We start from the raw sequence: 26852 nt of genomic DNA on the forward strand, positions 1-26852 counted from the left end.
TCCAGTTCACTGCATTATTAAGTTAAACTTGATGAGTTGTCATGCCCAGATGACTTAGTGTAGGATCAGAAAATCCACACACACGGAGGAGGTAAATGAATACTGCTTTAGGTATAGTGCCAAAAAATACTATGGTATAGTGCCAAAAAATACTATGAAAAAATACTATGAGTTATATCCAAGGAAAGCTTCTCATCACAGAAAGGAACATGGCTAATTCTGAAGGCAGTCCTCTTCATGTAGGACACAGAACTGCAAGAAAAACCACAAATACACATTGATAAATATCAGTGAAGTCGGTCTGCATAAAAATGTAAGGTATATACTAAAATATTTAAATGTTGGATTCTACCCTATTAGTAACACAGTAAAATCTAGTAATCAACTGAAACTGGCAATTAAGTTTTCAGCCTCTCTCAAAAGGTAATGAAGTGACACAACCCACTATCTTTAACTAATATTATCCAGAAATGAGTTAACTAAAGGTCATGTCTTAAATAGTGCTTTTTAAAGTGTTATATCAGAAAACAGAACATTAAGTAACAGGTGATGCATGCAGTTATATTTTAAAAATATGCACTGACAATTTGAGATTCTAACTCTACTTTCTAATTCTGGTGCGTGTACTAGAATCACACAGTGGCAAGATAAGACATGTCCTTCATGTGTTTCTCATTCCTGTTTCAATGTAAGACACAAACCTCAGAGCAATCCAGCTTTCAAACCAATGCTAGCACAACACAAAAGCAAATAAAGAAGTCAGGTGTAACAATAAAACAAAGTTTAAAGGCAAGAAAATATATGCTCTTATTAGCTGAAATACTTGCATAATTTAAAGATAGAACAAGGTACATTCTTGCTTCATTAAAACACAAAAATTATAAGTTTTTACTTGAAAGATCAGGTATGAAATACCAAGGAGTAAGACGGGCAATTATTCTGCTTTCATGACATCTACATTCAGAAAAAAGAAGAAAACAATACTAGATACTTCATGCATTTTACTAACTACTAATGTATAGCAAATTATTTTTAGCCCTCTATTTTTGTCACAATTACTGTTTGAGGACAACTGGAAAAGAACAAAAACCTTAGCAGTAAATACATCTTATAAAGTTTATTGTAATAACACATCTGATTTCAAAGGCAATAATTTCAGCTGTAAGTACATACTTATATGTTTTATGTAATAGTTATATAAAAATTATTTTTGTACACAAAGCTAAATCGTCACATTTTGTAAAAAACTGGAGATAAAAAAGTAGTAATCCTGAAATAATGTGTCTAGAAGTGATACCAGACAACCTACCCTAATAAGTATTAAGTAATACTTAATTCTGTGTATACAGTGGTTAACATTTCATATATATTATTGAATTGTTCTGGAAATAGCTGAATTATAGAATTCTTGCTTCTGGATTTTGTCAGTTATGCTCTACTACCCATATAACAATAAAACAAGACAATTGCCTTCCCACAATGCTGTCCTCAGCTTCTACTTTAAACCTGCTGTGAACTCCATCCCTGCAGACCCTGCCCATGCTCTCATGCCCCCAGAGAAACAGGAGCCCCTGTATGGGCATTCAAGAAGGTGAATACATCAGTCTGAAGGAGATACTGGCTTTTCAAGGCAACAGCCATCAGCTCAATGCACACAGCAGTTTCAGTCCTTCTCCTACCTAGATGCTCCCTACAGTACTTCTGTTACTCCCACAATACCTGCTTCTGTCTTGTGGGGTTGAAATTGGCAATTATTATTTGTGAGATTGAAGAGGCAAACAACTGCACGGAGGCATTTTCTTCAGAAAGCAACCTAAACTTTCAAACTGCAAAGACTACAGATGCAACTACACTACATATAATATACATAATACTAATAATACAAATATTAATTTTTATAATATATATAAAGTACTACTTGCATTATTGTACTTGGCTGATTAATCATTATGCAGAAAGTCATTAGATTACACACACAAGAAGACTGAAAGCTTTAAAAAGAAAGTAAAATTTCAATGAGCACTGTCCATACAAACACTTTCATCAAAGGATATTGTTCTTATTACTGTTGCAACACCTAAACCCAATGCAGCTACAAGGTATGACACAAATATCTCCATCTGCTTTACAGTTAACTTGTGCACAAAAGACTTAGCTTATTTAGGCCTTTCAATGAACATAAGCACTGTGTTTTCAAATCACATTGTATTAGTTCAACCATCAAAAAGGGTCAATAGAAAGATGGGAACAAACAGCATTTAGACACTGCGACCTCACTAAGCTGCCAGCTTCAGTCCAGAGGTGTGCTTTCTAGGATAAAGAATTTCAGCCTTGCTTTGGTATTTCTTTCCCTTTCAGTAAATTCATTATCCTACCCTTTTTCAAATCCCAGTTTCTCTTTCATGACTCCTGGTGATAAAATATTATAATAACAACAATACTGATATATTAAAATACAATCAGAAAAAAATTAAGCATAACTGCAAATGCTGATCAATTTCATGTTACCATCTACTTTAAGTCTAAATCTATAAAATACAATATGACTAACATGCTAGTGGGAGAACTAGAGTTCACTTGCACAGCAAATCACTAATTCCCTTTCATTACTGTTAAGTTCAGCATAGAAATGTACTGAAAAGTACACTGAGAAGTAAAAACAAACAGAACCTCACAAAAGGAAAAATACCACCTTGAAAATAATTTAGGCTGCAATAAGAACACCAGGAGCAAGAGAAACTGCTACACTGTACCAGACTCTTCACAGTGTATGTACTTAGGCTGGCTTTGGGATACTTAGCTCTGAGGAGATATTCCTTACAGAAAAGATCCAGGGGAGAGCAAAAGGATCCCTGGAAAGAGGGACTTAAGCATGACAAGGAAAATGATGACATTTTTTAATATTTTGGGGGACACAAGGGGGCAGTAAAAATTGGGGAAAGAAGATGCTTTAAAGAAAGCAAGCACCAGAATTAGTTTCAAAACTAATAATCCTACTGAGAAATTCATATAGAGGTGAAAAGCACCGAGTTCTTATTTTTAATTTCTTTATTACACTGGATATGCACACACCATGTTTTGAGGACTTCTACTTCCAGCATTTCAGAAGGACTAGCTGGTTATGAAAAAAAAAAAATTCAGGAATGATCCACGATAGCACAGAAGGTCAACAGCAAATCTGGCTGAAGAACTGTCCTTCAAGTTTCAGCACTTGATAAAAAAACTTTACTCAATCATTATTAAATCCAAATAGTGAGTATTAGACAACACACACAGAGGGGTTCTGTGTGTGTCTTCCTACATGATCCAAACTTCTGAATTATTGGGCATTTAGTTCAAGTTATTCAAGATAACACAGAATTTGTGAATTCTACAAGACACACTGGAATTAAAAGAACTTGTTTCACTATCCTCAGAACACTAGTCATGTGGCAAGATTCCATGTTACATCAACAGTTATGGTCAGCCTTATGTTATGGCTCCATTCACCTTTCCATGTTCAGAGCATTCTTCTATTTGCTCCTTTACATTGTACTAACAATTCTTTGGCAATAATCTTGACATTTTTACTTCAGTTCGTGCCTCTGAACAATTTTAGTAACTTCTCAAGACTTTTCAACAGTGACCAGTAATATCTGGGTAAGTCTACTAATAATTCTGTGGACCCACATAAGACTACATATCCTAATTTTTTACATACCACAGAACAGCAAGACAGTACTGCTTTAAAAAAATAATCAAAAGTATGTTTGTAAGATTTTTTTTTTTGTTCTGTAAAACAGAATATAAAGTTTGAAAGAAGATTTTACCACTGTGCAGTCACACACCAAACTGGATTTCCCATAAAGCTACACATATCCTAATTCATATGTAATTTACTGCTTTTTTTGTGGCAACATGTACTTAAGAGATTTTAACAAGTATGAAGTACCTTTGCTGATATAATTCACACATTTCAGAATTTCATTTCTTGATTAAAGCTTAAGAAAAAGCAATAAAATCCATTCAGTGTAAAATGAATAGAATTACCACTATACCATATGGATTATAACACTGGGTTCAGAATTTCTTTCAGAAAACAAATTTAAACCTTAAATCTTCTTCAAGATTTTTACCTTGCCAAGACATTTTTAATCTTTACAGTGAAGAGAGAAGAATCCTCAAAAAGTAGGTCACTCCTTTCATTTTGGAATATAAGAAATGGGTTAGAATTTCAGGTATTAAAGCTCAGCTGAAAATTGATCTAAGTGGTTGTGAAGAATTCAACCAGTCTCCTCTTAACAAGCTATAAAAATAATATCCAGACAACAGACTGGTGGTTGGGAGTATTTTGTGCCATGAAAGCCTTGCGGGAGTTTCAGGCCAGAATTTTTTTTTTTTTTTTCAGAAAAAGAGCAATAGGTTACAACTTCAGAAACAGCTGGAAGACTTTGCCTGTGCCACAGAATAAATCTACAGTACAAGGTAACACTGCTAGCTGAGTTATAAATATTTAACATAATGCCAACACAGCATATGAAGCTTAGTTAAGGCTATACTGAAAGGAAGAGTAAAATTCTATGCTCACTAGCTCTGTGCTCACAACTGTCTGCCACTGAGCACACAAACCCACACCAGGTGAAGAAAGGCTTGGTTCTGTTCACTAAGGAAGTGGTAGCTGGGGAAAATTGCCTTTTCCTTTCACTATGAGTGATATGATTACTTTTCATGTTCCTACAATTTGTGTTTCACAATTTTAAGATAAAAGTGTTTTCATATGATGGATGACCTGTTTAATCCAAAACACTCAATACATGGTGTTTTTGCAATTGTTGCATTTCACTAGTAGAACATCCTTGGTGATTTTTAAGTAATGAGCATACAAGAGGCAGGAAGAAACTTCAGTTCAAGCTTTCTAAATCATCCTCTCATATGTTCAGATAATCTAGTTTTATACGCCTTCTTTGCTTTTAAAAAAGATTTCTCCACTTCTCTAAGCTGCCAGCTTCTTCTCAATATCCCAGTAATCTTAAAGTTCTTCTGGATAGCTACATCTAAAAATAAGAGCAGACACTGTGAAGGGCACTGTTAAATCCAGTCACTCACTACCAGATGTATTATGAAGAGCAAACAGTTTTAATTACAGACAACAGTACGTCCTCTTGGGTCAAAGATTCTGCTTCACAAAACTATGGTTTAGTGCCATCACCACTAAAAAAAACCTGACCGTGATTCTACATGGCTCACGCGCAAACACATCTGTCTAATTTAGGAAGAATTTTTAGAAAGAATAAGTAAACAATGGAAAAATCAAAGGAATCAACTGAAGGGATCTCTGCACTCTTATTATATGTGGTAGTTCTCCAGCCCTACACAAAACTTAGAAACGCATCTCTTTCAACAGGAAGTCTGTTGGAGCTTCTAGAATACTGAATGGCTTTTTTCAGATTTTCTGAAGTGATTGCACACTATATGTCATCCATAACTTAAACCTGGAAATACTTCAAAATATCTGTGATATGAGATTATGAGTGTGACTGTACGTTTGTGTAAGAAATACAAAACCTGTTAAAAATCATATGGAGTGAGTTAAGTCAAAATACAATACATTTGAAAAAAAAGATAAGATTTGGAATGCATGATACCAAAAGAAGAGAAAAACTTTTGCAGCCTATGAAAAGTAGAATATTGTAAACATTTTGGTGGCAAACAAAATGGCATCCATCATCCTTCTGTACAGGTATTTGTTCAGATCTCAGGAGTTTGATGCATTTACTAAATTTTGAGCACTTAAGAAAACTGTTTCATATGCCAAGAATTAAGTAAGAACACAGGCATTAAAAAGATCTAGGTAAAAATGAAGTCAGACGAAAAACATTTTAAAATAATTTAATAACCTGCAAACTACCTGAAACAACTTCTTAAAGCTAAGGCAAACAATATTTTTCAATGTCTGACATTCTTTAAACACAGTCAATGTGTAAGACTGGAAAATAAATGATTCATACAAAAACTTTTTAAAACAATAGCTGAATAAGCTATAATAAGTAAAATAAATACTTTTTATTATTGATTAGAAGGTAACACTTGAAGCTGTAAGTACTTTGCATAGCAAGTGCCTTATTACCATGGGCAGTTGGAGTTCCAATTACTGAAAATCTGTAAGAAAACTGAAATTTTAACCATACCCATTTCACTTCATAAGCCAGACTCCTTTGTTCCTGCTGATGTCATTCAGCCGTTTAATATTTTACTAACACTAACAAAATAAACGTGTCTTATTTATGAATGGTATGCTCAGAATGCTTGCACAAAACAGAACATAAATGAGAGCTGTGTTTGATTGAAAGACAACATAATTCATGAATACTGTAGGATCACTATTTTCAAATGCATGTTATATGCAAATTAAGTTGATTTAGAATCAAATAAAATCCCTGCTGAGAAGCATACTCACCCTTTAAAATATAGTCTGTTAACAAGCTTGGCACTTTCTCGCTATCCTCTTTCATGGCATGCAGAACTAAAGTATGAAAAAAAAAAATCAGATATTCAGTCATAAATTACACACAACACTTAAATACCTTGAAGCAGTTCCAACTACTCATGGAGATACTACTATGAGATGTAAGAAATCTCTTAACTGAAAGATGAGAAGATACAAGGAGACACCACATCCTCTCTACCTTTCTCTTGTGTAATTCTCACTGAGCCCCACTGTTCATGGATGCAAGAGTCCCAATTCATGTGGTTAATATTACAGTAAAATGCTATCAGTCATAACAACAACAACAAGCACCTCTTCCCAATAAAAAATTCTCACCAAAAGAAAGTCATGACAGCCAAAACTGAAGTATGCTAACAACTATTGATGGGCTGGAAATCTCAGGACAGAAAAGTATGCTCCATTACTTAGTATCTTTGATCATTACCTCAAGTAATGGAAAAATACTGCAAATGATTCTATGGAAATATTAGTGGTGCTTTTTTCCCCTCCCCAAAATGGTAAATGTCATCTGCTGTAGGTTCAAAAAATCTTAACTATATGACCGAATTTGGCATTAACTTACAATAATGCAAAAATGACATTTTGTTACATATATGAGTAGATCTTGTCCATCTTGCCTTTTTCTAAAGAAGGAAAACACATGGACAAACTTGACTGGACACATACAAGCCTGTCCATCACTACATAAAGAAAAACAGTGACTACTCTTTATGAAGTGCTCAGGACATGACTGAGAGAAGCAAAAATACAACAATTCTACTGAAAAGCAGTATTTAATAAACTCCAAATTCCTCATATGATACTATAAGCTCAAATTATAACAAGTGTTCTATTTCAATTTTTACATTGAAGTAAGACACGTTCATAACTATGGAGTAATATCAAGCTTTGAAAGAAAAAAAAACAACAGAACAACCCTAAACACCTGCTTTACTGCGTGCCTTAACAGCAGAGACAGTGAGTCACAAATCTGCAATTGACTCACAGGATCAAGTTCTAACCAGCCCACAGAAATCAATACCTTTAATAGCCTTTACAATGCATTTGTGCAAGACATTTTTTTAATAAACCACAAAACAACACAAAACGTTTTCACGAGGCTTTAACATGCACTTAAAAGTGTTAAGTGAAAAATAAATATGGCAAGAGGATAAAATTTCATTGCAAGAATAAACATTAAATGAGAAATCTTTTGTCACAAAGTAAATACAAAATTACACCTAAGGCTGCCTACTGTAGAAAAATAAAAGGAACTTTAATTCCTACTTAAACATTTCATTTACTCTAGAATTGATATAATATTTCTTTTCTCTTTCCAGAAAACAACCAATGAGCCCTTTACCACCTCTCAGCTACCTGTGGAATCACAGAACTTCTGCTGAAAATCACCTTAAAGACAGTGAGATTCTCCACTGAGATCTGATCAAATGCATTGATGCACTCTACCATCTATATTTAAACTGTTCCTATAAACATCCAATGAAGGAGATGCTACTGACTCCTAGAGATGCTCTGTTGTATTAAACCACCTTAATAATTAATTTTTTAAAATACAACCTTGATTTCTTGTAAATTAGAATTTTAAAAAAAGCCAAATAAAATCAAATAACCAGAGGACTTAGAACTTAAAATAATTTTGAGGATCTGGCCTAAAAAAGGTGTGAAGAACAGGGAATTCAAAGCACTGTCAAAACTCTGTTAGGTTTGGAATTCTTAATTATCAAACTTAATTAACAACAACCCCCCCCGCAGCAAAACCACAGAGAGAAGCAGGCTATTTTAAAGGCAATCAAGTGCAATCATTACAAGTATCTTGACATCCACTCCATTTTGTCAAAGTCATTACAATAACCTCAATAAAGCAAAGCAAATGTAAACAAACAGGGATACATCAGGCACAGTAAGACCAAATTATATGATATGCAGCCAACATCAAAACATGGGAATATTTGCTTCCTGATACATGCAGGTTTCTGGCCTTCAGGGTTTCATACAAAAGCTAACATGAAGGCTCAGAAAACAAGCTGGCCAAAACCTATGGTTAAAATCATGCATCTTTACATACATGTGCTAGGGTAAGGGGGAAGAGAGAACTGGATAGATTCATTGGCTTTGAGCAGCCACAACTGGAAATACAATGAGGAAAGGATCAGGGGAATTTCAAACACTCACTTTTGGTTAATGTTTGAAGATCTTCAACAGATGGGGGTCCATTTTTCTTCTCATAAGGAATGACAGTTGTTAAGTACTGTCAAATGAAACACACAGTTACTTGATAGTCCTTTCATGCAACTTTGTTGTTTGCATTGTTTTGTAAAAATTGCAGCAATTGAAATTGCTAGCCACAAATGATCATATTTCAGAACAGATTAAGATTTTACCTTTCTATCTCAGAGCTTTTATAGCAGAAACCAAGTGGTTTGGCCTTTTTTCCAAATTATGTGGCCACTAGAAGTCATGCAGCTAACTGTCTTCTCTGCAAAGAGAAGGATGCTGTCCCACAGTTAGGTGAAAATGGAAACAAATGGCTTTCACCTGCTGCTGCTATACATTTCCAGTCAAAAAGAACAAGGCAAGCCTAATGAAACATAATACCCCAGAACACAGAATTTTATTTAAATTGTCAGTTTTAATAGTTGAGTGTGCTAACAGTTTCATACCTACTCCTTTTTAATTCTAGTGACTGAAATCTTTAATTCTTGTCTGATTTAAATTAAAAAAACAAAAAAACCCCAAACAAACAAACAAAAAAAACCCAAAAAACAACCCCCTCCCAAAAAAAACCCCTACAAAATTTCTTAAATCTTTCAAGATTTTCATACCTGCCGCACAACTAAGATTAGTTTTCAAATTCTTGATGTAACCCTGTTGGTCTTTTATTATATGCATTTTAGGTGACATCTTACTCTGCAGTCTATATGAATACATATTCTCCTTACAGGTCAGAATTTCAAAAGTACTAAAATAGCTGGAATTTTCCCCAATGAATAAGCTTCCTAAAACTTCTCTCAAGTCAATTTTTAAGAATTACAAAGGAACTTTATTCTGGTTTTACAGCTACAAGGCAGTAGGCAATGTAACCCCCAACGTCTCACTCAGCACGACACCTAGGAAGTTCTCCAGGCAACAAGCAGGAAACACATTACAAACAAGGTACAAGGTCTCCTCCTTGGTAACAGCCCTTCAGTGAGAGCCAAGTGTAACTCAGCCCATGGTGAAGAGCTGCACCCTGCAGCAGGAGGCTGAGGATTGCCACGTGCAGCTACAACCACTGCCATGCTTGCAGCAGGAGCATGCACCTCATACCCAGCCACATCATCTGCCTAAAAGCCAAACAGACTCAGTTCAGCAGCACTTAACCAACTGTACCAATTGTCCACGTGGCACTGACACCTCCCTGAGACCTTCTGCAAGCATAGCGTGCTTTTCTCCCTCCCTTTTCTTTTCACATTTTCTCATGTCCACGCAGCACAGCAAAGTATGCAATGCTTCTCAGGAAACAATCAATTTTCAATTTCTTTTCCAGGAGATGTAACCAACAAGTATCACCAAGAGAACTGCGCTCTTAATGAAATTACAGAATCGATACCTAGATATAAAGTTGATGAATCTGCCAATGGTAGAGATGAAAGTGGATCTACTAACACAGAAATCAGATTTCTGGCTGCCTTTCCCAGCCTTCAGAAGTAAGTGGCATTTTGCCCTTTACCTGGACAATAATATACTAGGATATTTCACTCTACCAAATATCAACTAACCCTGCTTCCCTTCTCCTTTAAATTTTACCTTCCATTTTTCTTCTCTAACAGTAGCAATTAAAAACAACAAAAAGGAACTTCTTAGTTTCCAAAAATACTTTCCTTCTACTCATCAACTTGGCAGCCGTAACAATCAGTCTCTATAATAACAGTATAAAAACATTTCCTGAATGGCTGTGTGAAGGATAACATATTAAGAAAAGAATGAAGGAGTGACTGAAGTGTAGCTTACTGACAAGACCAAGCGCTAAATCTGCTGTGACCTCTAAATTCTTGAAGCAGATTTGATAACATAATAAAGCAGCAATCCCCACTGCCATTTTTCACCACCTATGAAAAGTGCTTGATATGCCTGAAAATCAAAATGAAGATGACTGTCTTGAATTTTATGGAAATATGATCACAGGAAGAGCTACCAACATTTCAATGTCTTTTTTTTTTTTTTGACCATATTATCAGATAGGAAAAGGGAGTTCCCACTGGAAGTTTCTCTTTACATGGTGAAAATCTCTTAAGTAATTTTTACTTATGTCTCAAACACAAGCACAGAAAATGGGACTAAGATTTTAATAAGAGAAGTACCCACTATAAGATGGTAGTAGAAGGTGGCAAATACCATTAAAGTTAAGAAATGGAAAAGAGTTCTGAAATAACTACAAACTTGTCAAACTTCTTTACTTTGTAACCTTATATGTAGGAACTTCTGGCTTCCAAGGTACCCAAAAATTGTCTGTCCTTGCATTTTTTAAATCACAATTCCAGATTTCTAACTAACTCTTCCCTGCTAGCAGAAAACACCTGAGCGTGAGTTTATAATTACACCCTGGAAAAAACTCTCAAATTTATATTGCGAGAGCAGCATTAAGAAACTTAAGATTTGATACTTGTTCAATTTTGCAACTTGTTGCAACAAGAAGATCACACCAGTATCTCAAAAGCAGGGCCAGAGTTTGGTAATGAGACAAAAAATCCTAAGCAAACAAAACCCTCTCATCTCAAACAGAAAACAAATGCCATAGGGAAGAAAAAAAAAAAAAGACTTCCAGGCATAAATCATTACAGAGCTGGTATCTTTTCTACCTTTCTATCCTGTATTTCATTTTAAATTCATATCACTTCCATGATTTGCTTTAAGGTACAGGAAGGGGAATAAAAAAGCTCATAACCATAAGGATATAGAAAAAGATAAATCAGGAGAAAAATATGATCAACGTAAAGCATAACATTAGTAAATTACCTTAAATTTGACTGGAAGAGTTATTCAATCACTGTTATTTTTAACATATGATTGTGCTATTTATGTCTACATAGGAGGCAGTGAAAGTCTTTTAACCAGAAGTATGATGGGGTGACATGTCTAAATAAGCTCACTTTATGAAAATATATCATATTTAAAATACCTAAAGATACAGGTATAAATTGCTGTAATTTATGGTAATGATAGCCAAGAAAAAAAAACAACAAAAAACCCACCAAAAAACAAAACAACACACAGATACAGCTTTACTAGTACTGTGATAACACAGAGTGATAAAAACTCTTGTTAGGTAAGCTCTGTGCCTGTGTTCAAGATCCCCAAAGCTGAGGACAAACAATAACTGGATCAATGTATTCATAAAATCTCATACATACACCTTGCCTGAGAAAGTAAGCAAGTCTGATTTCTAGACTCATGACTGCAGAATGACTTGAGAGGAGTTGTTTTACCTCTCAAACTCTTCTGCAGGATACAACACTCATCTTCCAGACAAAAGCCTAATCAGCCTTAACTTCTAAACTGCCTGTCAATTTATTGCCTCAATGGACTTCTCACCAGGGAAAAAAATAATTCTGATGGACTCCTCTGACAAAACTGCATAAACTGAAATAGCAGGTGCACATTAAATAATGTGAAATACCAATATTTTGTAGCGTGCCAAAAGACTAAACAACAGCATAAGCATTAGCAGTACACTAAAATTCGGAATGTAGTTAATAAAATACATACTACAGAGCTGAAACAGCAGGCAAGCTATTACTTTGAAATAAAGCATAAGAATCTGGCTTCCAAGGTACACACAACATCTATATGATGCCCAGTGAAGCTGTCTCTCTGTTCTACATTTCAATATATAAATAGCCAAAGAAAAGACACAAACTTGCCTACAGATCGTGTATTTTATATTGGTAATCTGCACTGCACATATCTGGCTACTTTTAAGATCATGCAGTTTTCAAAGGAAAAAGACAATACAGACCATATGTTTTCCAGGTGCTACTCTGTTTTTAGATATATCAGCTCTTAACATTTGAAGAAAAAAGAAACAACCTTTTTTCATTATGCAAGTTGCTAATGCAGAAGGCTGAAATGCTACATGTAACCTGATACACATTCTTTGACTGGTTATTAGATTTTTATAGACGTGCAATGTATCTAAAGCATGCATTATGCTAAAACAGATATTTAGTCTGGGCTAAGAAACACGGGTTATTAGCTTAGTGCATCAGGGTATCAAGTCTTGAATCTCTTGAGCTGCTGAGGAGAGAAAGAGACTGCAGGAAATCAGAAACCTGAGGTAGGGAAGGAGCAGAGATTCCAGCATTTTATCATTGTTTTTCCTGTCCCAGCATTTATCTTCAGCTACTGTCAATTTTCAAGATCTCAGCTCCTACCAAGAAGTGCAGGCAAAGAATGAGAAAAAAGGGAGAAGATAGCCCAGCACCTGTTTCTCTCCACTTGAGTTTCCAAACGTGTGGCGGAAGCCATTCTGTATGACATTTGAGATCCCTTCCATGCTGAAGCGCTAAAAGCAGTGAAAACATAGCAGAAAGAAAAAAAAAGGGACAGAGAAAAGTTCAGAAGACTATTAATCAGCATTTATCAAAACTATGAAAGACAAATGGCAAAGACAACCTCCAAGTTGTATTTCAGCACATTTCTATTTCTTCATTCACCTAGTTTATTTTTTTTAATTGAAAAGCAAACCTTCTAATGGCAGTTAAGCAGTATTTCTACATCAAAATTCATTCCAACAAAATCTTCACACTGCAGACCCGATAATGGAGACTTGCCTTTTATGACTTTCATTCAGAAATGTAAAAAAACAGCATTTTTCAAAGTTCAGCTCACAGTAAAATCCACTCTAACATTTGTGTCCTTTTCCACAACTGAAACAACAATTAGTATTCCCTATTTTCTGTAATATCATAGAATATGCACAATTAGATAATAATACACCCATATTGATTTCAAGCTCCATTGCATGGAATAAAAAAACCCCAAAAAACTGCTGACACAGGGCAGTATGATGAGCACAGCTCAGCATGTTTATCTGAATGTATTTATTTATGTGAGGGGAATAAAATGTGCTGGAATACAGTATTCTTTTACCTTCTAAAGCACACAAGGTCAGTAAAGACATACATCTTGCCAAAACCATCTTAACTCTTTTAAGATATCCTACTTGAAGGAAGTGGTATCTTCAAGCCCTGACTATTTTTAACTGTTCCCCAGTTTCCCTTGTGAAGGAGGTAAAAGTTTAGAAGTCAAAGAAATTGATTTACCCAAAGGTGGTATCAAGGACAAAAAAAAATTAAAATACCTACTTTTTAAAAATATTCAGTTATAATATCTACAGGAGAATTCATTTTCTTAAGAGTATGACAATTTACTTCCAGTCTTTGTTTTTAAATGAGACTTCATTACAGTTAAAAAAAATAATCACTTAATACATTATTAACAGAAACTCAGTCTGCACAAAGCTACTAGAACATACCATGTGTATGCACATTCTCAGCACTTTCCCAAAAAAAAAAAAAAAAAAAAAAAAAAAGAGGAGAAAGGGGTTGTTGAAGAAAGGAACCTTGAACCTTGCACCTCTTTCTGGGAAAGGATGCTTAAATCTGTGCTTGATGACAGTGAGATCTGTTTTCAAAGGAATCACAGATGCAGCTACAGTCTCACCTGTGAGCTAGTCTGTTCAATCCCTCTTAGAAAGCCAACTGACACATCTGTATCCTGAAGTGACTAAATATGAAAATGTCTTATCCTGGGACCATGCAAGTTATACCTCAAAGCATCATTCAAGTCTCTAATTTTTAAACTAACCAGAACAGTTTATGAACCACTGGACTCAAGTTTCAAAACAAAGTAATTATTTTTCTTTCTACGCAGAATATCCCTTTTTGGCTTTCCATGACTGGGAAGGAAAAAGGAACTATTCACTGCGCTCTTGTAAATGGATGGAAGTTTTGTATGGTCTTCCAGACATATACTTTCTTAAGTTCCACTAAAACTTAGCTACACACACAAACATCTCTCATTTAACAGATGAGATCAGAACCCTATTTGGGTTATATCACAGGTGTCTTATGCTTGTAAGTTTAGAAATAAATTCTGAAGTATTAATATTTAATTATAAATGTTTACTCCTTACATTTGAAAAGCAAACTCTAAAACCTTCTGATGTTGAACTGAAGCATTCCTTCTGGGACTTAGCCAAGACCTACAAAACCACAATTTGTGTGTTCCATAGGAGGCACTAAGAAATTCAAACATTAATACCTCACTTAAGTAATTTCAAATTATACTAGACAGATAAGACAGAAAAAATTGCATTTACAAGCTGATAACCTAATTTCTTTCGTTCTTTGACTCCTCTTATCCAACTCCACTTGAAAAATGTTTTTCCTTTTGTTGCTATGCTCTGTACAGAATAAAACAAATTATCTCCACCCTGTACACATGCACTATACTTTGGCTTCCTTCCGGTCTCTTGTTGAATGTAGTAACTTTGCCACAGGTTAGGAGATCCAGAGTAAGAATTCACTTTTCTCCTACCTAGAAAGCAGCACAATCAATAAATATCTGTGCAACTACAGCAACAATAGTACTGAATTTCCTGCAAGACTAACTAAAATGTACACAGTGAAACCAAACACATAAATGAGTTTGACTACTGATAACAGAACACAGAGCAGTACCCAAAGACAGTATTTTTTGCAAGAAAGGTGTGCTAGTTCCAGGCAGACTTGCAAACAGTAAAAAAAAATCTTTTCTGAATATAAGAAGAGCAAAATATATGACCCTGTGAAAAAAAAATTCTCAATAGGAAGAGCTTAAACCTTGTTTGTGAATGAAGGCATGAAAGCAGGAGTACCAGGTGTTTTAATATAATCTAGGACTACTACTACCCAAGTGCAAAGAAACAAAAAAAATCTTTAAATGTATAAAGACTTAAAAAAATTTCTTACTGTTCCAGGCATATGACCTCTTTCTTGTTTGCCATTCTGAGGACTACCATTTTTGAGCTTTTTTTTCTTCTTTGCTGTTTCTTTGTGTTCTCGCTGTTTGTTTTGTACTTCGATGAGGACAGAAATAAAGCTGTTTTTCACTTCCTTCTCAAACTCTAACTCATCTCGTAGAGCCAGCTGCTGCACCAGTTCCTCAGAATAGTCCTTAATAGCAGTCTCAATTTCTTCTAGCAGTTCATTTAATTCAGCAACAGACAATCTTTTCACTCCTACAAATAGTCACATAAAAAAGCAATATATCAGGATTTTAAGCATGAGAAAACTTGTGGGAGTTACAAGAAAAATGTACTCTGAAATTTCTCAAAACAAAAAATTCAGTTTAAAAATGACATAGAACAAAACAACATTCCTGAAGGAATAAACACAACCCAGTGGTGACAAGATTACCAACAAAAAGATGATTGAACTTCCTTCTTACTTCTGAGAAATCTGAGATAATCTGCAAATATGAAGAATGCGCTGGTAGTTTATGGTGGAAGCTGGAGTAAGTGCTAAACTTCTGACACAACTGTGAACTATTACTTTCCTCTGCACTCACTGTTCAAATGAAAAGGCCTTCATATTTTCTAACTATTGCGTGGTGCGTTACAGATAGTGCAATTACAATCAAGGAAATGTTTTGAGGCTTGCTTGGGCTAAAAGTGAGCAGATGTTTGAGGACTGCTTTCTGTTCCAGTTTAGGTCTGCCACACCTAGGAAGCTGGCAAGTCCCAGCAGTTGCTGTGTCAAAGAACATAATCTTATCTGGCACTTGAGAAAAAGCTAGTCCTGATTACACTGACAGGCATAATCTGTCTATGGACACTGCATAGGTACTTGCAATTATTTAGTTTCTTTGAATTAGTCTAGTAAATATCCTACCTACAAGAATTTTTGTTTTGGAAAGCAGGTACAGACAAGTGTTGAAAAATACAAATAAGGCAATAAACTACAAAAAAGTGTAGCTCTTAGAACCATCAAAGGTAGTAAGTGAAATGTTAATATTTTCTCTTAAATTACAAGCAGGGAAAGTTGATTGGAGAAAGCTCCTTGTCACTTACTTAACTGAAGAGAAGGCAATGAAACCTCTTAAGACATTTCTTTGTCAAGGAGCCCCAGATTTTCACGGTAGCTAAGGCCTTACATTCTGTTCAAACACTGTAACAGCACTGATAGAGTGCACCTGTGAGTCCCAACACTTAAGAACCAGCTTCACAGTCTAAAAACCAATTGTTCTAAAAACATAGGTGTAGGTTACCCAACTGCAGTCCTGACTGATGACAGATCAGTAGTCATTATCAAAGTCTTGAAACTACATAGGAAATACTCAGCTAATGCAGCTCAGTGGAGACAGAGGAATTCAAATACAGAAGACTACATGGACTGAAACTTAGCAGACTGAAGAACTCACTTGTGTAACCAGAGCTTTATTTTTGGACTGCTGTAATGTATGTCTTTTCCTATCCGAGAAAAAAGTAAATACACATGATTTCCTGCTCTGGATGCTAAATGAATGAAAATATCTGATCTATCATACAAAAATCAGATAGTTTCTAGGAATAACCTGCAAAAATTTCAGACAGATGCAGACCAATTCTGAAGCACCTTCACACACTAAAAATAGGTAGCAAGAGCTTTTCATAAAATAGTGACCTGAAAGCAGATTCTGAGAAACTGGTGAAGCACAGTTAAATTATCTGCCAAAGTAACTCAAGGCATTATTTGGTTGAGACTGACATTTAAACTGTAAAGACACAACAGACAAGATGGGCTCCTGAGACAAAGCAAAATAGATATGATACGAAGTACCGAGCAAGCTTGATTAGCTCCAAATCTTAAGACATATGGAACTGTCAGAAAACCAGGAAGCCCTGCTGAACACAATACATTTTGCTTTCACATTCCTGAAATTTATGTGTTGAGATAGTAAGGAGACCATTTTCATGGCTGGAATCTCTTCCATAAATCTGGCAATGTAGCAGAAACTCTAAGTCATGCCACAAGAGGTCAGCTAGTTTTCTGAATCTTCTACAGAGTTTCTATTGTTGACCCAGACTACAGGAAAGAAAGCGTCAAACTTCTTAAGAAAGACCACAGTAGAAAGATCATCTATCAAATACTCTTTGTGTCCCTCCTGCCTTCTAGAATTCATGTCAACAAATGCACAGATTAAGCAAAATTTTCCATCGGGAAACTGATTAGTCACAGTTTTTTACATATAATTCAACTGACTACAATTAAATTATTCATCTAATTTCTCCTTGGCTTTTGTATAGGGAAGCACGGATTATTTAATTTGAGTAGGAGATAAAATCTATATTTTTAACTTTTAAGCTTTCTGAAGAGGAATGGAAAGGGAGGAACAAAAAATATGCATGGTCCTTATAGGGTAAAAAAGAAATGGATGCCTTATTTTTGTGCTACTCTCTATCAAGATATGTTGCAATGACTGAAACTGTACCAAAGGTGTGCTAAAGCTTTATTTACTGAATAGCTTTAGAGAGATTTAGCTGATCTTAAACAGTGTACTGGCATCAAGAAAGTCAATCTCACTTTACAGAAAATAATGAAGTTTAATAAAAAAATGACCAACTTATCACTTTACCCATGAAGGAATCTCATTCCACTGTATCAACCTTCAGAATATTTGCTTTAAATTGAAATTCTATAAAGTCTTATTTTTGTTCTTAGTCATCAGAAAATGGACAAAGGTAAGTCCTCTATGTACTAAATCTAGGCTATTATTTCAGGACATTTTTAAAATATTTTTGAATTATTTTTGAATTCTGGCATTTCATAAGAAATAAGAATTTTAAAGAGAAGAACCTTTAAGAAGATTCTAAGAATCAAATATGTGGCAAACTTACCCTTTAAACTATTTTCAATAAGCATAAGACCAAAAATACTAAATAAATACTGCTTACTCTCTTCATAGCTGTTGTTTGTACTGGATCTCTTGAGGGTCTGAATTTCCTGGGAAAGTATAGAGAGCCGATCTGACTGGGTGGGTGTTTCATCATCTTCTGGATCAGGTGATTCCTGCATCATTTCCTCTATTTCTTCAATCACCTTTGAAAAACGAAAACCCTTATGAAAACCCTCCTACATTAAGTGCTTGCAATTTGAAGCTAAGCTGAATGAAACTATCACCAAGTCTGCATGGAAGAGGATCAATAAAATCATACTGACATTTCCTCCCCATCCTTGCTCTCTGAGAATGATCACACCTTGTAACAAGTAAATGGCATAACAAGCAGTGTGTTGAAACTATGGGGTTATTTCTATACAAAGGTACCCATGATTCTGTTTAAGAGAACTAAATTAAAGAACAAGCTGGAGTATCTTTCCTGAGTATTCAGTTGAAGGAAGACATGACAACAAAAATCAATTACCTCCCTCACTCCCTACTTCACCACATTTCTCTATGTAAAACAAATACCTCTCCCTCCTCCAACAAAAAAACAACAAAATGAAAACAAACAAAAACAACAAAGAAAAACTCACTAAAAAACCTCAGAAAAACCAATGAGCTGCTCTGAACAGCCTGAAAATCAACTGTGCTTGAGAGAAGTTTTTTGAACTGATCTACCATAACCTGAAGCTGATTTGCATCCCTGGGCATAAGACCTGAGCCAGACAGAAAGTATGACAATAGAAATTCTGTGCACAGATAGCTTACTTTACATCACATAAATGATTACATTTCTACAGGCCAAATTTTTTAACTAGACATCCGAATAAATAACAAAGCAACTTTTCTAAGCTTAAAGGCTGTAGTCAGTGCCGAGATCCAACTGACAGTAAGAAAGAGACAAGGCAGTTCAAGCAGTCCTGTCTCCTGTACTGTTAATAACCATGTTCATCAGAGCTCACAGCTTTACCACTGCTTCACCATTTAAGCAACAACCAAATAGATTATTTGTTTGCTTACTAAAGTAGGATCTTAATAGACCTTACTCTCATTAACCTTACTCTGAAGAGCAATTTTCAAGATAACTGAAATAAATCCATGGATTTGAAGACTCCAGATACCAAGTAATTTGAAAATTTAGTAACAGATACACTGATCTACCCTCATGTTAGGCAAAAACTTCAAAGAATTCTTGCTAATGACAAAGCCCTGTGAAACTGTGAACTGCCACACAGTCATGCTGGGAAACTACAAATTTTACCATACCACTAAGATTCTGAAAATAGTTTTTAACACATGTATTTTATTTAGCAGCATTCCTGACTAATTCACAGTAAGAAATATACAAAGATTTTAAAGACCCTGGATTATCAACCTCACCTGAAGTACTGAAACACTTTTCAAATCTAAATGACATAATGATATCTCCCACATTACTGAAACCCTAAACAAAGAACAACCAAGAAGCTTAGCTACAGTGAAGAGCAAGAACAACAAAAAATAAGAACAGACTAAAAAAAATTCCACACCAACAACACTGTCTATGCTGAATACTTTACCTGCTCTGCTGTGAAGAGCGGCTCCTCATTGATACAGGAAACAATGATAGAATGCATATCCAACTGTTCTCTCAGCTCTTCATCATCTGACAAATCGAGGTTCAAGTTGTCGTTTACCTAAAAAGCATGAAAAGGTGTTTTTATATAAAAATATATACACTGTAAGAGTAAAAAATGCATGTAACACAATGTATGTAATGCATGTAACAAAATGCATGTTCAAAAAAAAAATAGGGAATTATCACTGAATTTTAAAAATGAAGCTGAATCTTGGCCCATAATAATGGAATCAATAGTTCTTTCTGTCAAATAGCCTGGAAAATGAAATCAAAACTGCAGCTGGACAAAATTAAAATAGTTGTCAATCTTCAATATTTTTAAGTAACGTCTGTATATAAAGACCATATGCACCCTGACATACAGATATCTACTAGGAAGGCTGTCAAGTAAATATGTAAATCTACACTGAAGATTGACAAATGTCAAGGTGTGAGGTGAAAAACTTGCCTCTAATGCCTAATGTTACACAAACCTCTTACTTTAAGTGCTTTTATGATTCCGTTTTGTCACATAATAAAAGACATGGAAAAAAGCTCAGAAGAGCTGATATTGAATGGTGATATCAGAGCACTGGTATCACCCCAGATTATTAAAAATAACATGCGTTGTTGAATATCTCAGAGTCTTTTCAGAAAGAGAAGCAACACTGTTCTCAAATATATACCACCAATGATATTTATCCTTTCAAACCAAAGATACATATACACTATGAGACCTAAGTCCCCTCCTTAATAAGTCAGGCATGTTTCACTCTCACACAGCGATATATCCTGGTTTATTTACAAAATTGTTTCTGTACTTTGCCTGTCACTAGATTACAGCCTAGAAAAGCCTCTCAAAGCTTCCAGCTCCAACATCTGCCATTTGAGCTCAACTGGTTTAACTGATCTTTGGGCTAATTTACAAGCATCATGACTGGCTGTACAAAGATCTTGGTCTGACAGTATCAGTTTTCAATTTTACTTGCAATACCTCAAATTTTCTCAGTTTCTTCAGAAACCTTAATAGTTCTCAGATTCATTTTTGAGCCTGCAAATGATATCCCCAGATAGCTCATCTCTAGGGGAAAACATACAATTTGCACTTCTTCGGCCCTCAGAATGAAGGCAAACATCGACCTTTTATTTCCACAATCTGAATTCCCGTAACTGTGCAGTGACAAGGCTCCACTGTGACTCTCTCTTCACCTACTACACAGACACAATCAAATTTGACATTTTTTAAATGTCTGCTGTCCTCAAATATTTTTTCATGCACATAGGATATGTCAATGATGGGACAGTAAGCTAGGACAAGTTTATCTAGAAGGAGATCTGCTTTCCCTCGTGACATCTCCAAAAGCAGAGACCTTCTAATACCTTTTGATAACACAGTCTAATAAACCACCAAAAATGCCATCAGCTGTAATCTGGACTAAAAGAAACACCTGACTTTCCACCCAGCCACACTCCATGCCTCCTTCTGTCCTCCTGCTACCAGGGAATGATCCATTTAAAAGTAATCTAGTGAAAACAAAACAAACAAGGAATTGCACAATCCCATTCCTTGTACCACAGTGCACAACACTTCTACCCAGCTACTTCTTTCATTGTCAGAGATGTATAAAAGTGTGCACAGACCTGTCATGTGAAGGAACCAAGATCAGGCAAATCAGCCTTATTGACCTTATATCTTTCCCTGCTAAAACAGGAGGAGAAATGCTTTCTGCACAATTTTGGTAGCATATTATTAGTTTCAAACGCATCAGGGAAGTGTTGCTTAGCTGTTAGTTTCCATTGTAAGGAAGATAAAACAAGATACTAGCTGGTCCATATGTGCTGTCACATATCCAGCAATACTGCTGAAGACAAAGCAGCAGAAGAAAAGTATGTCAAATGCTCCCCACAGCCCTTACACATCAGAAGGCATGCCATGTGGAGTGAAAGCTGGAAAAACTTGAGATATGTCTAATCCATGAACTGGTTTTCTCTCTACTGGCAGCACATCTAAGACTCTTTCTAATCCAGCAACACCAGTTTACAGTTTTTATGTACTTTGTTCCTGCAAGTAACTTACAAAAGCTATACCAAACATTTTCTTATGTATTATACTGAGTTCCTTATCAAGAAATCCATTAGTCTTCCAGTCCATTTTTCCCTGACACAAGGTCACAGCATGGCAGGGTTGTATTTTTTGTTAAAATAAATTAAGAATTTAATTACTCTGAAACTACTTATAAAATCTGAACAAGGACTCAATAAAAATTAGAAGAAACACAAGTCAAATTCAAGGGACAACCATGAGAGTCGAATCAAGAAAATGAGTTCCAAATTTGCACCCTCCTCTACTGAACCCCAAAGTATCCTCTTCAGTAGAACAATCTTTGCTCCTGTCCCAGTAAAAAGCATCTGCTGATTATGTAATGGATGGCAGAAGTAAAAGCATTACCCACTTCTCAGGTTGCACACTCAGATAGTTTTACAACATAACTGAACTTCACTATGTTTAAAAGATAAGCCACTAGTTTTCCCCAGAAAATCTGTGAGATGGGAATTCTTCCTAGCTTTTCTTCCTGAAGTATTTTAATCCACTTTTAAGATCATCAGAGGACAACCCCTTCTATAAATTCTCTGAAGCTCTTAATCCCCTGTTCCCACCCCAGAGAACTATCCTAGCTCTTAAATAAGGAAAACTAAACAAAACTCTTGCACTTCAGTGTCTCCTGGGCCACCTTTCTTGTTAAAGAAGCCATCTCTAGACTGTGAAATTAGATGAACTTCAGAAAGTCCTTACTGGATTCACTAAATCAGAGTACTCCTGCCTCTTTTCCTCCCTTAACCAGACCAGTGTTCAACATGAATCATACAGCAGAAAGATTTTACATGAAATACTTCCACATTTTACAATTTTTTTCTATCACGCTCTGGCTCTAATGAAGAGCCATCTAAAACCATCCCTGAATTATTCCAACCCAGGGAGATGCAAACATACATCATTGGTTCTTTGATTTTTAAAACCACTTAATAAGCACATTCTTTTATACAAATGTAAACAGTTTTACTTCCCTGCTGAGTACCAAAGATCCAAAGAAGGTACTTCTGCTGATCAGACCTTACCCCTTTTTCTGCAAGATTCAGTGTTGGCAAGTGCAAAGCTCTGGTGTGGGAAGACTTCCAGTCAACTGGCATCACGTTACCATAATTATCAGTCAAGGCATTCCAAATCCTGGAGAAAAGAATAAAGGAACAAAAATGAAGACCTCAAAACAAGCAGCAACTGAATCAGCAATAAACATATTCCTAATGATCATATATCTCTATCAGTAACTGTATTTTCCTCCCTACAGACAATATTTTTAGTGTTTTAAAGCCATGGGGAAATGGTTTTTGATCAACATAATTCCCTTCCCTTTTAAAACAACAGTTTATGCACAGCATTGAAACAAAACAGTAAATGAAGGCCTGGCTCCCATACTAATTATGTAACTACACTCAAAATCTTTTCTGGGATGGATGAGCCTTTCCTTCAACGAAATTTGAGCTGAGCTAAAAATTACATTCCTAAAGTTGTTTAGCAGAGGCCAATTTTTTTTTCTTTCCATTTATCACAGAAAATGAAAATGCATGGATCAGACTAAAATTTTGGAAGAATTAATTTTTTTTCTAGAAGTCCTCTTGCAGAGGTCAGCGCACCACTCTTGTCCTCAGTCAGCCTTTACTGTTTCTAGAGTGTACATCCTCTCTGGCTGTCCTGGAGGTTTGCCTATGCAAACCTGAGGCTTGCACAAGCAGACCTGTGCTGGTGAAGCATCTCAGCCTTTAACCACAGCAGCTCTGTGAGCAGACTGCTTCCTCAAGTCCCCAGCCAGGCCCTACCTCCAGGCGCTAAGCTGTGGGTGGATGTTTGGAATGGTTGCCTAGCTAAGGCTCACAGGAGGTCAGAGGAAAGGCCGAGGCAGATACAGAAGGGCAGACAGAGCCTCATCACTGCCCAACGTGATTCATGGCTCACTGAACTTACCTCACTGTTTACACCACAGATCTAGTATTTTGCTAACAGGCTTTTTGTTATTCATCTCTTAGAACAAGACATGCACTTTAGTTACCTTAAAGTAAGACTGCAGTATTTTTAATGAAGATAAGCTGACTAAATTTACAATAAAATAAGAAACAGAAATATTAGTAAAACAATGTTAAAAACTGTACAGCAGCGTGGCTGAGAAAGGCTCTGTTCCTCAGGGGTAAAAAAACCGAAACAACTATCGCACTTGCAGCTGCGATTTGCTCTTCGCCTGCTTTCTGTATGTTTAATTTCAAGCACTGAGACAACGGGCTCTTTGCAAGAAGCCAAACAAATACGAACCACGGTCACCGCACTTCAGGAACAAGTACTTCTCGCTAGCTCTGGGATGCTCACACGCTTCCCTGGCAGTCAGGGGGGATAAAGCCGGAGGGCTGCACGCCAAACCCGCGCCGCGGAGGCCGAACGTGTCCCCTCGCCGAGGCCCGGCGGCTCCCAGCGGCAGCCCCGGGGGCGGGGAAAGGATCCGCTCCCGCAGCCCACAAGCCCCGCTGGGCTCGGCAAGGCCCTGGGGCAGCGCTCTGGCAGGGCAAGGCAGGGCAGGGCAAAGCTGGTGGGCCGCGCTGTCCCGTCCTCAGGCCGTGCCTCCCCTCCGCTCCCCCCGGCCCGCACTCACTCGTCGTCCTGCAGCGCGCTCTGCTCCGTGAGCGGCCGCAGCGGAACGCGGCTCTCGCCGCCGCCAGCCCGGGCCTGCGGGGGCTCGAAGCAGAGGGACAGCTTCGCCCCGAGATCCCCGCCGCCCCAGCCGCCCTTGTCGCAGGCAGCCTCGGGGCCGCTTCCCGGGGAGGGCTGGAATCCCGAAAAGTCCTGCCAATCGCCCGGGTCTCGCTGCGAGGCCGCCGCCGCCGCCGCCATAGCCGCCGCAGCTGGGGACGCGGCGCTGCGCGTTCACGGCGCTGCGCGCTCCCGGCGGCGCGCGGCGGGCGGGGCCCGGCCGGGGCAGCGATCGCAGAGCCGGACCGGACCGAACCGGACCGGACCGGGCTGAGGCAGGGATCGCAGAGCTGGACCGGATTGCACCGGACCGGACCGGGCTGGGGCAGGGATCGCAGAGCTGGACCGGACCGGATCGGACCGGGCTGGGGCAGGGATCGCAGAGCTGGACCGGATCGGACCGGACCGGGCTGGGGCAGGGATCGCAGAGCTGGACCGGATCGGACCGGACCGGGCTGGGGCAGGGATCGCAGAGCTGGACCGGATCGGACCGGACCGGGCTGGGGCAGGGATCGCAGAAGCCGCAGACAGCGGTGTCCGTAGCAACTCACAGGCGGCTCATTGGGCAAGAGTGGGAGGCGTAGAATGGTCTGGGTTGGAAGGGACCTTTAAAGATCACCCAGTTCCAGCACCTCTGCCGTGGTAGGAGTATTTGCAGTGGTTTTGTTGAAACTTATTTGTATTACTATGATTGATGCCTCCATTCAGTCACCTAGTACGCAAGAATCTAAGCTTTGGAGATACTTTTTCTTACCAGCACTGTGACTTCCGTGCCCATCCTTTGCTAGCTTTGTATTGTGCCTTTACGCACAAAAGCTTGGAGTGGGCTTTTTTTTATCTTGTATTTTTTTCTTTTTTTGACCAGCCGTGATCTTTTCATTATCCTAAAGTACATACCAGGAATTTTCTCTGCTTATCTTCCTGGTTTGGTTTTAGCCTCCTTTAATTTTCTTTTTGCACTTCCTACTTCACGTTTGGCAACATCGCAAGTGGAAAATGCATTCCACTTAAGCATCTGAGTGCCACTGAGGTCATTGGAAAGATTTGCATCCTATCCTACTCCGGATTATGACAAGCTGACAAACCCGAGTGTAAATAGGCATTCCAAATATGATCCTTTCAGACACTGTAATGCAGAAGAGGTCAGGACTACTTATGAGTGTTTAAATGCGGATGCATCATTGTTTTATACATTAGTACAATGATGTTTTGTTTCATTTTGATGAAAACCCTAAATGCTGGCAGAGTTTGAAGATGCTCTTCTAGAAGATGTAAGTCTGACATAGCCTTAGTCTTGGGAAGGAGCAATAATGCTGGAACAGGTAAGTAGCAAGGGAGAAACAATTCAGCATATGGAATTGTAAAGGGATGCACATAAATACAGATCTATCCTATTCAATTATGTGCTTTGCAGTAACTACTGGGCATTTTCTATTATTGCAGCTAGCTCTGTGAGAGCTCTGACTCAGCCGTCAGTAGCAATCCAAACAGTAAACACCATGCCAGATCCAGGGAGTACCACATGTGAACAACGTGGGCATTTTCAGTCCCCTTACCCTTTGTCTTCAAGGGTATACATCGAAGGAATGATGATGTACAAGGAATGAATGGCAAGGTTGGCCATAAGGCATAGAGCGACTCCTAAAGAATCGTATCTTGGGATTATTAACAAAAAATGGAAACAAAATACAGGTCTCTAAGTTAATGGGTGACATATAAATACTGATTTATAGCTGCTTTGAATGCAGAATCAGGACTATTATATGAAACCATTAGGAGAGTAGGTTCAAAGAAAGCAGGCAGCTTTTTACAGAGCAAGTAGTTAAGCTGGAAACCACCTTGCCTCAGGATCTTACATAGTATAACTTGGACATCAAGTTAATTAACTGAAAAATTACTAGAAGAAAAAAAAAACAAAAACCCCTATTATAGCCTCATAGATAAGCAGTTGATCTGCAGCTCAGGAAGTCCATGACATGCAAATTCTGATTCCATACACTTTTTGTAGGACCTTGCATCAGAATCTTTATTTT

General features: G+C 37.3%; 1 protein-coding gene across 1 annotated transcript; it reads right to left on the reverse strand.

Annotated features, from left to right (window-relative positions):
* Positions 1–107: 107 nt before the first annotated feature.
* Positions 108–24960, reverse strand: FEZ2 (fasciculation and elongation protein zeta 2). The gene is made up of 9 exons (XM_062489192.1): positions 24722–24960; positions 23142–23250; positions 19987–20103; positions 18441–18585; positions 15478–15746; positions 12948–13028; positions 8660–8735; positions 6437–6502; positions 108–252 (listed from the first exon to the last, which is right to left on the reverse strand). Exons 1-9 carry the CDS (start codon positions 24958–24960, stop codon positions 236–238), a joined length of 1119 nt encoding a protein of 372 aa, XP_062345176.1. The 3' UTR covers positions 108–235.
* Positions 24961–26852: the final 1892 nt, after the last annotated feature.

This window comes from Cinclus cinclus, chromosome 3 (genome assembly GCF_963662255.1).
Source record: "Cinclus cinclus chromosome 3, bCinCin1.1, whole genome shotgun sequence".
NCBI classification, from domain to species: domain Eukaryota; kingdom Metazoa; phylum Chordata; class Aves; order Passeriformes; family Cinclidae; genus Cinclus; species Cinclus cinclus.